Below are 11,617 nucleotides of genomic sequence, written 5' to 3' on the forward strand. Positions count from 1 at the left end.
CAGCTCTCTGAAGATCTCCTGAAAGTGAATGACATGATTAAATACGAACAAGCAATGACGATATACAAAATGACAAAAGGGCTATTGAGGACAAATCTGTCAATTCCTCTTGTTCAGGACCGACATGATCACGACACAAGAAGAAGGTTCAGATTACAAATCCCATTGTCTCGAACAAACTACTCACGAAACAGTGTTTTTCATGAAGGGATAAACTTCTTGAACAAAAAAAAATAAATATATAATGTACGAAAATCGTCTTAAAATCGAGATTTTATGAAACAACTTCGATGAAAAAAAATCCGTTGGAAAGATTTTAAAAAAATAATTTTAGGACCCTTAAATCTGAAATTATCTCATTTTGAGCAAATTTAGAGGTTTCAAGTTAAATTTTTAATTAAACTTCATATAAAAAGTTTTATTTTAGTAAAAGCTCAACCTTTCCAACGAATCTTTTTTCACCAATTTAACTTCAAAAATTCTGATTTTAGACGATTTTCGTATGTTAAGACCCCTAAAAAAGTTGAAAGCAAATCTTAAATCGTAAAAAATTCTGTTTGCATCGTTTTTGTCAAAGAATCGGATGTAAAGACATTTTTCATGTTTTTGAACTGATAAAAACTCATTTTGAGTTAATGTCAAAAACTTTGTTCATCCCTAACATGTGCGGATGGAAAATATCGTCATTATATCAATGCAAGACATCAACATACACACACACACGCACAAAAGACATTTACGTTCTGAAGACCAATTTGTCTGTATTTTCCTTGTCAATTTCGCGCTCCTATCAATTCGCAACGATGACTTTTACTTTTTTGTTCGTTTCTTGGCGCGCAACATCGCTCGCCGCTAAAGATATCATTGAAGCTGCCCCATAAATTTCTCTTTTATGAATGTTAACGATACAATTTTTCTTCTCATAACGGGCAATCAAACACACAAGTCACGCAATAATAATCAATAAAAGTTTCATAAACTTTATTTATATATTTTTTCATCATTTTTGCTTCGTTTCGCAAACGTAACTTAACGAGCGACGTGCGTCGTCTTTGTCGATCCGCCGCGTGATTTCTAACGAGATTGCAAAAAAAATATAAAATAAAACAATAAGTGTCATTTATTATCATCAATATCGAATCGTTTTGAGATTCGAAATATGACTTTGAAAAAAAAGTTTGAAAATGGAGACGCCTTGTTCGTTACTCAATTAAAAAAATTTATCCCGTAGGCAACATTTTTTATCTCTACCTAATCTGCTTAAACTTCACGACGATGCATCGTCGTCAACAACATTCATCATCTATCATCGCCGCCGCCGTCGACACTCATAATGCTAATAAAATTAACCCATCGCCAACATCGAGCACGTTTTCGTCGTCGTGGAATCAAAGATTCCAGAATCACTTGGTAAAAATGATGAATGTCAATCATGGCGATAAAGTTGTTGGCATTTATAGTGATCCAATTGATCAGGGACCGCATCAAATGCTAACAACGAATCGTTTCATAAATCACGCACTTATCGATAAATCATATCAGGCATCTGACGAATATGTGGAATGGTTTTGCAATAAATTGCAAGGTAAAAAAAAAGTTTTTTTTTGTTTGTTTGTCGTTTCTTCGTTTTGGGCTGTCAAACTGACATTGACACCTGAAAAAGTTTTTTTGTGCGGGATTTTGGTAAAATTTTGTATTGTGATCGTCTTGTTATCTGTCTGAATTTCGTATAAAATAAATTATATTAATTCTGAAAATAAAAAAAATTAAATTTAAAAAAATAATAATTTTTGAGAAAATAATTTTGAAAAAAAAATTTTTTTTAAATTTTTTTTTTAAAAATAATATTATTTAGGGCAAGTTTCAATGAAAGATAAAAAAATTTTTACAAATTTAAAAAAAAAAAATTTTTTTAATAAATTTTTTAATTTTTTAAAAAAATTAAATTTTTGAAAAAAAAAAATTTTTTTTAAAATTAATTTTAATTTTAAAAAAAATAAAATTTTAATAAAATAAAATATTCAATTAAAAAAAATAATAAAAAAAATGAAAATTTTTGTAAAAAAAAAATCAAAATGAAAATAAAATATGAAATTTAAAAATAAATTAAAACAAGCTTTAATCGTTCATTAAATAAAAACTTTTAAAATCTCACATTATTTGTTATTTTTCCTGTTCTCGTTATTTTATTTTCGTGTTTGTTGCGCAATTTCGCACTGAACAGGACAATACGCGACATGAATTAAAAATGACATATGTTCAATCTGTTGTCAGGTCACAAATGAAAATGAAACGAATGTCCCCGAAATAAATTCGAAGTGATTGTTCTGAAATATTAAAAAATTCTTTCATTATTAAAAAAAGCACTCATTCACATATGACAACAAAAAAATAACAGACAAAAACCTTTCGGGGTAGGAAAAATTTTTTTCGGAATTTTTACCCAAAAATCGTATTTTCTACCTTTGTTTGCATAATAGATTACAAAAGGATTAATTTTTGACACAAACACATTTTTCCGAAGTTATGCATGTGGGATTAACTCCGTGTGCCTCTCTCTGGCGCTCGCAATAAACAACAACGAGCACAATGACAATCATAATTAATAACAATTTTTTGGTAGCGGATTTTCTGTTTGTTTTTGTACTTTATTGGTAGCGGCACGACGATATCACATAAGAGGACACTCAACTTTGCATGGCGAAGGGATGTTATTAACAGGTGTTCGCAATTTGAACAATACTCAATGTTTTTTGGGAGGGATATAGAGGTGAAAATTTTCGAATCAAATTTTAATTTATGAGCTGTTGCTTTGTAGACAGAGAAAGTTTATTAAAAAAAGAGAGCATTTAGTCACTTTTTGAAGGGTTTTAGGGTAGAAATTCTAATTTTAAGAGCACTATTTTATATTAGTTTTTGATGCTGTTAGTCATTTTTTTGGGATTTTAGCTTTTCATAATGACACAAACTCAAGTTAAAAGAAAACGCATTGAATTTTGAAAACTGTGATATTGAAATCGTGAAGGAAACGAAATACCTTGGTGTGATAATCGATGACAAACTTAATTTAAAAAAGAACGCAGAACATGTTAAGCAAAAAATGGCAAAAATGGTTGGTTTTCTAAACAGAAACAGGAAAAATTTTCCACACGAAACGAAATTGACTTTGTACAAATGCATGTTTGGAGCCCATATCGACTACTGCAGCTCAATACTGTACCTGAATAGAAAAGAAGAAATTAAAGCAATACAAAAAATTCAAAACAGAGAATCTTGACGTATGCCAAAATTTTTTTTTACTCCAAACCTTCAATTTTTCGCATTTAAATGAATTTAATTAATTAAATAAAAAAAAATTTAATTTATGAAAATTCAATTTTCATGCCTCGAAATCAAATTTATCACACGTGTTCACGAAAAATCCTATTTTTTATGCGTGGGCACATGTCAATAAAGAAAAAATCCTTTAAATACCTTCTTTTTTACGTTTCCACGAATTCTCTGAATTTACCTGAAAATCAGTTTTGCATTTAAAAAAAAATTGGCGTAATTGAAATTCGGATGTTTATCAAGTAGTACAACGGAAAAAATTGATTTGATTTTTCCACGTGACATTTTCCATTGAGCAAGACTTTTTTTGCCTCCATTTTTTCGTGCCAAGGAGACGCAAATTTATGTGAACCAAGTAAACACATCCATTTTGTGTCGACGACATTTTTTTTTTTTTTGGGAAATTTCACGAAGACGGTTTAACGGTTGTTATCAATGGAAGAAAATCTGACAAGCGGAAATAAATTTACTTTACATTTTAACGAAATAGCTTCAAATTTACATTCATTGTGTAAGAAGAGGAAAGTCTCGCGCACACACACGAGGCTTATATTTACAATAATAATGGTATTTTAATGTAAATCCTTCTCCTTGATAAACATCTCCTCACTCACGTACATTACCTCTGGTAATCACAAATTCACACAGAATTCACGCAAACAAACACAATAAAAATAAATTTAAAGCTAGTTTATGTTAAATAAATCCCTTTTTTACTCTCTCCCATTCGGAAATTCGGAAAAAAAGTATCCAGAATGAGGCTCATGCACACCCGCTCGCATAACGAATGTACAACAAATGGCATAAATTAACAAGATTTATATTGAACGTGATGCCACATGATGATGATGACGAGAGTTACTCAACACTCTCATACACGTTGAGGCGCAAAAATGCCACATGTGACAGAAAAATGTTGAAATTTAATTTTTTTCTGTGTTACACGAGTAATTCCGACCATACCAACATCTGACAAATGGCTGTAAATCAATCATCTCGCACCTTTTTTTGCATTAAAAAATTTTCTTGCTGCAGAAAAAAAATTATTTTTCATAAAAGTTGATTTTTTTTTAAGTCGATACATCACAATAAAGTGTCATAATAACAATAATAATACGTCGAGACAGCTTTTCTCGGAAACAAATAATTACCAAGATCATGCATGGAGTCCGTTCTCAATCATTGTCAAGTCTTCTACTTTTTTCTTCTTTTTATTTTTTTTTTCTGTGCAATTTATGTCCTTGCCTTGATATTGTTGAGTCATCGTCGTCGCATCGCAACGTGTGCAGATGCCAATTCGAATATCCTCTCGCTCACTTGTCTTGTTGTCCTACTTCGCACTTTATGACGACGACAACAACAACTACATAGAGGGAGACGATAAATTTATGGCAACATACAATGCCATAATAGAACATGACAAAAGAAATGACTGTTTTTCATATTTTTTTCTTGAAAGGCATTTTTATGAGAAAAATTTGTAGTTTTGAGGTTTGTCTATTGAATAAGAATTTAAAAAAAAATTTTTTTTTGACTCAAAAAAAAAAATTTCTTAAAATTTTCAAAAGAAAATATTTTTTGCTAATTTTGAAATTTAATTTGAAATTTTTTAAGTTTTTTTGAAATAAACTTTGTACAAAGTATTTTCAGCAAATCAACAAATTTTCGACTTTTAACAAAGTTTCGAGTTGAAATTTTGTTTAATTTTTTTTAAAACTAAATTTTAAGCAAATATTAACTTTTGAAAAAAAATCCTTTAAAATATTACGAAATTTTAACAGTTTTCTTAAAAATTTGAAACTTTGTACAAGTTTTTTTTATTTAAAATTCTAAAATTTTTGCAAATTTTTCATAATTTTTTTGAAAAATGAAAAATAAAATTACTTTGATCCAATGAAATTTTAATTTAAAATTTGTCAAGTTTTTTTTAAATAAACTTTGTGAAAAGTTTTTAAAGACTTTTCAGCAAATTAACAAATTTTCTTGACTTTGAACAAATTCTTGAGTTTAAAATTTGTTAAAATTTTCTTTGAACTGTTTTAAGTTCAACTTTTAAAGAGTCTTTCTTTCGAAATATTTCGAAACGATTTTTTAAAAAATTTGAAACTTTGTACAAAGTTTTTAATTTAAACTTTGTTAAATTTTGAATTTTTCAAATTTTTTTTTTATTATTATCCTCAAAGTTTAATATTTGGGCAAAAAAATGGATTTTTTTTAAATTTTATTTAAAAATTGAATTTAGACAAAGTTTTCTTAAAAATTTTTAACTTTTTGAAAAAATTTTTAAAAAATACTTTGGGCAAAGTTTTGAACAAATTTTCTCTGAATTTTTAGTTTTTAAGCAAAGTTTTGAACAAATATTTACGTTAAAAAAATGTTTAAGGTAAACATTTTGCTTTTAACATGAAAATGCGCTCAAAACATCTTCCGTAACTCAAAATTCATCAAGCTCGCGTAAAAATTTCTCACTTTTTTATTTTTATTCATATTTTCATACTTATTCTTATTCTACGTGTTTCACTCCAAACAGTTTGAGCTCATATCACGATAAAAAATCAACTGGTTGCGAAACTTCCGTGTCAAAACGAGCTTGAAACTTTTCCGGTCCATCTCTCTCTGTTTTGACACTTTACTCGACATTCTCATGTGTTCTCTGAATATTTATGTTTAGTATTTATTTTTATTTTTCTCATCTTTATCATATACACACAAACACACACACAGCTTCACACAATTTTTCATTAAACGACGTGAAATGTGTGAAAATTTATATTGGGAAAAAAATTCATTTATCATTTTTTTTTTGTTGTTGTTGTCTTGTTTTTGTTTTGTTTCGTTCTTTTTTTTGTCTCTATGGCTGAATTTATTTTTTAAACATATAAATTTATGAGATAATGCAATAATAACTTTTTGTCATCGTCTTTTGTTGATATGAAAAATGAAACAAATTTCACTTTAATTTTGATTATCAGCTGTCATCAGAGGCAACAACGGCACATATCCAGATAGCACGGTGCGACACGTAGACGAGCCTGACTCGGGAATCGTTGCTGGAATAGCAATTGCCATCGCAAGTTCAATTGTACTCGTGTTGGGAGTGGTAAGATTAATCGCTTTTGTGTTTTTCTCCCGTCGTTTTACGTAAAATTCCTTCGTTTTAGGTACTTTTCTTGCTGTACAAACACTTTATCCAGCGAAATCTCACATCGATGAATTTCGATAATCCCGTGTACCGAAAAACGACAGAAGATCAATTTAGCTTGGAGAAGAATTTACCGCAGAATCGCGTCTATCCCACGACAGTGGGCGAAGAGGTAAGAGCGTTAACCTGTGATTATCAAATTAATCTTATTTCGTAAATAAATTAAAAAAATCGAGAAATTCGGAAGTAATCTAGTTGATGTTTAGCTATAAGAGATAAGAGTTAGGGACACATTCTCCTTGATTTATGAAGATTTTTCATCCTCTTTTTTTTTCTATTTCGCACTTTCAGCCCATTCAACCGGTTTTATTTTCACAATTTTAAGTAAAAATAATCTTCATTGTCAAAAAAAAAAAAAATTAAAATGTTAAAAAATCAATTACGTAGAAAATCTACACAAAAAAATACTTAAAAAATATGAGACAAGAAAAAAAAGCACAGAAGACAGAAAAGTTTTTTTTTTTATTAGAAAAAAAATATTTAAAAAAAAACATAGAAGCCAAGCTTGAATAGAAATTTAATAATCCTACAATTACACAGTCTTATACCTTATTCCCCCATATAGCTCATAGAACGAAAAAAATAGACTTTTTAAAAAAATATAAACATGCACCGCCCACGTAAAAAAACAACTTTTCCTTGTAATTTCTATTTTTTGCTCAAGAAAATTTTTACCCGAGTATTAAATTGAGGCCAAATTTTCATTAGAAAAAAAAAGAATAATCAAATTATTTATAAGCCAAAAAAGAAAACATCGAAAACTTTATCAAAATGTCGAATTTAAATTAGTTATAAATTGAAATGATATTTATATTGAATATTTTTCTCATGCTTCCAATACTTCTTTTGTGAGATAATTGCTCAAGAAGTTTCCATTTTTCCATTGAGGTCTATTAGGTAAGGAAAATTATTCATCATTATCATTATTATTATATTAACAAATATTTAAATTTTTTTCTGAATAAATTTTAATATTTAATTTTGTATTTCGCAGGCTCAAGAACCATTAAATCAACCGGCCACAAATGATTTTGTTTAGATTTGTAGAGTTTACGTAAAGAGTTTACTTAACAAATATAATAGAAGAAGGAAAAAAAGACGAGAATCCTGTTGAAATTATAAATATATATAAATATTTACATAGCTAAATGATGATAAAAAATTTAATAATAATATAAAAAAAACTCCACGTAGAGAATTTTTTCTTGCAAATTATTAAATTTATCGTAGATGATTTTATATAAATTATTATTATTATTAAAACTTGAGAATTCTACCTTCTTACAAAGTTGAGAGATGAAAGTTACACAAAAAAAAAATACAAACACAGAATACTCTTTCTTATTAGATAATACATACATCATTAAAAGATTAATATTAATAATAATGAAAAAGAGTTAGATGGTTAGACGTTTGTAAAATAAATAAATATTTAAATTAAAATAATACCAGCAGAAAATTTAAACATTAAGTGATACATTTTTTGTAAAATATTTAAAAATTTATATAAAAGTTAAACAAATAAAAATATGTACAATGTTTTCCAAAATAATAAAAAAGATCAAATATTTGTGTAATAATAAAAAATAACATAAATTTTGTTATTTAAATTTCAAAATATATTTTTTTGATTTAAAGCTGCGGAAAAAAATTATTTTTTATATTATATGTATATTATATGTATATAAAATATTATGTTATATTTATTATATATAATATAATTATATATAATTATATATAATATATAATATACAAATTATATACAAATTATATAGAAAAAATAATTTCGTCCATAAAAATTATGTTAAAAATAAATAAATGGCTAGAATCTCACAAATATATAGAATATAAATAAAAGTTATGTTAAGCATATTCGCTCAATGAGATGCCAAATATTTATATTCCGCATATCCGTGAAAAAACCAAATACGAATGAAATGCCAAACTACAGTAAAAAGGGCTTAATGCTTAAAAAAATGTGAAAGACTTAAAAGAGACATATTAAAAAAAATTGTAATAATATTATTTTTTATATTAATACATTTTTTACGCAATATATATATTGTGAAATAGAAAAAAAAATTATTTTCGTTGAGCAAATCTTTACATCACACATCATTAATTGAAAAAAAAAATTCTTAACGTTATATTTATAAAAAAAAATATGTAAATAATAAATATATATGTTTATAAAAATAATAAGAAAAATTTTATTTAATAATAAAAAAGATTTTTGTATAATATACAAAAAAAAACACAAAATGGATGAAAAATTAATTATTATCACGAATGTTTAAAGTTCTATATGAAATTTTTAATAGAATAAATCCACGATAATCAAAATTATATAATACATAATTCCTAAATACTTCCAAAAAATAAATTTCTTAATCAAATGACGTCCAAAATTATTATTTTTTCATAAATCCCATCCATTTTTTATTATTAAAAATTAAATAAAAAAAAATATTTATATAAATTTAATTTTTCCAATATAAAATAAAAAAATTAGAATTAATGAAAAAAGATCCTAATTGTTAGAATATAATGATAAATAGTTCCAATTTACTCAATGAAAGAAAAAAAAATAAATACATCTCTCATCACGTTTAATTATTAATTAAAAAAAATAAATTTAATATTAAATAAAATTATTGAATAATAAAATATTAAAACTAAATTTGTAAATAATATATTGTAATAGTGTATGAGCGATAATTAAGTTTAAAATATAATAAATAATAAAATAAAGAGAAACATTATTATGTACTGTAAAATTAATTATTTTTATTATTCTTACCTTTTTTTTTTGAAAAAACAACTTTGTAAGTATTAAAAAACATTTTTGAAGTTTTAAAATTTTATCAAATTTTTTTTTCACGAAAAACTTTAGGCACGTCATAACTAACATTTTTCTCCATGAAACATATGCTCTGAGACGTATAGTTTTCGAGATTACCTCTCAGCAACAAATTTTGTAGGGCAAAGTCAATATAAAAATTCTAAAAAATTTTTTTTTGAGTAACATTCTTTATTTATTTATCATCTTTAAATTTTTTTTGATAAATATCAACTAGCAACGCTGCGATTTGTAGCTTTGACTACAATTTTCGTTTAAAGTTTATATTGTAAATTATTTAACTTTTTTTTTCACTACGTAACTTTTTTTTTTGTTTAATAATAATTATTATTTGTTAATAATTAATAATAATATATATTTGTGGCTTTTCTTGTTCTTGCATTTTAATTCATTCTTAATTTGGTTTTTTTTATTTTTGTAGTTAATAAAAAAATAAATATTTATATATTTCGTGAATAGTTTCCCGTCTCTTTATTATTTTTGAACATTACCAGTATGCACTTCAGAGTTGTCTTTAAAAAAATACTTTTCTGTTGGACTATTTTTTTTTGTCTTAATAGATTTAACAATTCTTTTTTCTGAAATTCGTGATTAATTCTTTACTTTTTTTTCACTACGAAGCACAAAACCTCTACATCTTCTCCGAAACACCGATCGTTAAAGTTTAAATTTTTTTTTTGCTTATAATGTATGTTTATTTACCGAACATGTTGTGCAACTAAACGCATATTTATATATAGGTGGTGAGTTTTATTATAAGTTATGTTGTTTTTTTTAACGAAACATTCATAGTATAATAGTAGGGGGGTTTTGTCACTTTTTTCTTCAATTTTTTTCATTTTTTTTCAATTAACACAATTTTTTTCAACAACAACTTTCTCAAAAAATTTTTTTTTAACTACACACGTTTGAGGGCGGGCGCAATCAATTTTTTTTTTAATATTATTTTTTTTAAAGTTATTTAAGCGCGTTCTTCAATGCATTTTGTGCATTACTAATAATTGAATTCACGATGTATTTTTTTATTTTTTTTGAAGAATGGCTAATTATTTTTAATTTTTTTTATTCTTTTTGATTCCAGTCTACATTTATAATTGACAATGTTTCATTTTTTTTTTTATTTATTTTATGTTTAATTTTTAACCATATTTTTTTTTAATAATTCGATTACTAATTAATGCTTGTTTAAATATTTTATTTAGTTTAGTTTAGTTTTTTTTAATAATATTATGTTTTTTTTAACACAAGTTGTTCTTTTTTTAATGCATTTCTTAAAATATTTCTTACAAAAAAATTGTTTTCATTAACAACCATCTACAAATTTTTTATTTTATTTATTTTAATACACATTCAATGTATTTGGATCCTTTCAAAGTATTTTTTTATTATTAATAAATTATTAATTTATTAATTATTTATTAATAATTTATTTTTTTTATTTCACAAAAAAAGCGTCTTGATTTTTCACTAACTCTAAGTTGAAAGTTTGTAATTTGACCTACCACACATGTATGTTTTTTTTTTGATTATTTATTTTTTTTTTAATGAAGTAGATTTTGCAGCTGTCAAAAATAACTCGCTTTCACAGGGATTTTCTATAAAATTATATTATTTTTTTTTAGGTAGATGAAGAAAAGTTAAGTACTACTACAAAATATATATGTTATAAAGTTGCATAATAATAATTTTTTAAACATTATTTTTATGCAGAAACTCGTCCTTTTCACTTTTGTTGTTGTTTTTATCAAAAAATGCTCATTTAAAAATATTTTCATCCCTGATTTTAAGCCTACATTGTGTGTGTTTAGTATTGATATTATAAATTTTTTATACCCAGTATACTTATTTAGATGTTTTTTTTTAGTAATTGAAAAAGAGCTCCTTTTGTTTGAAAAAAGAGATTTTGGTCGTTCTTTCAAGTAAATATTCATTAATTAATAATAATATAAATTTTTTGTTTGTTTTTTTAGAAAGGTTAGTCTAATTCTTGTTCTTTTTTTTATATAAGCTATCAAATGTTGGTCATACAGTTTTTTTTATATATGTTTAGCCTTTTATATAAATATTTAGAGATATATAGAGAATAGACGAATAGCTTTGGTATCTAACATTCTTACATGTATCTACACTTTTCTACTATTTTTTATCGGATAAGGCCGTTCCAAATTTATTTTCCGATCTTTTTGTCCCAAAACATTTTTTTTCAAAATGGAGCAAATATAAAA

The 11,617-nt window shown here is 25.3% G+C and overlaps 1 protein-coding gene across 11 annotated transcripts in view; it reads left to right on the top strand.

The window, feature by feature from the left end:
* LOC134828202 (low-density lipoprotein receptor) overlaps positions 1-7,977 on the top strand; it is a 103,328-nt gene extending 95,351 nt beyond the window's left edge. For 8 of the 11 annotated variants that reach the window (XM_063841217.1, XM_063841218.1, XM_063841220.1 and 5 more), the window contains exons 15-18: positions 1,232-1,585; positions 6,303-6,430; positions 6,492-6,644; positions 7,527-7,977. In XM_063841217.1, coding sequence (XP_063697287.1) covers positions 1,232-1,585; positions 6,303-6,430; positions 6,492-6,644; positions 7,527-7,571 — 680 coding nt within the window. In that variant the 3' untranslated portion in view covers positions 7,572-7,977. The remainder of the gene's footprint in view (positions 1-1,231; positions 1,586-6,302; positions 6,431-6,491; positions 6,645-7,526) is intronic. The other 3 variants (XM_063841227.1, XM_063841228.1, XM_063841219.1) reach the window with 2 other exon arrangements.
* The last annotated feature ends 3,640 nt before the right edge of the window (positions 7,978-11,617 follow it).

This window comes from Culicoides brevitarsis, chromosome 1 (genome assembly GCF_036172545.1).
Source record: "Culicoides brevitarsis isolate CSIRO-B50_1 chromosome 1, AGI_CSIRO_Cbre_v1, whole genome shotgun sequence".
Lineage (NCBI taxonomy): Eukaryota > Metazoa > Arthropoda > Insecta > Diptera > Ceratopogonidae > Culicoides > Culicoides brevitarsis.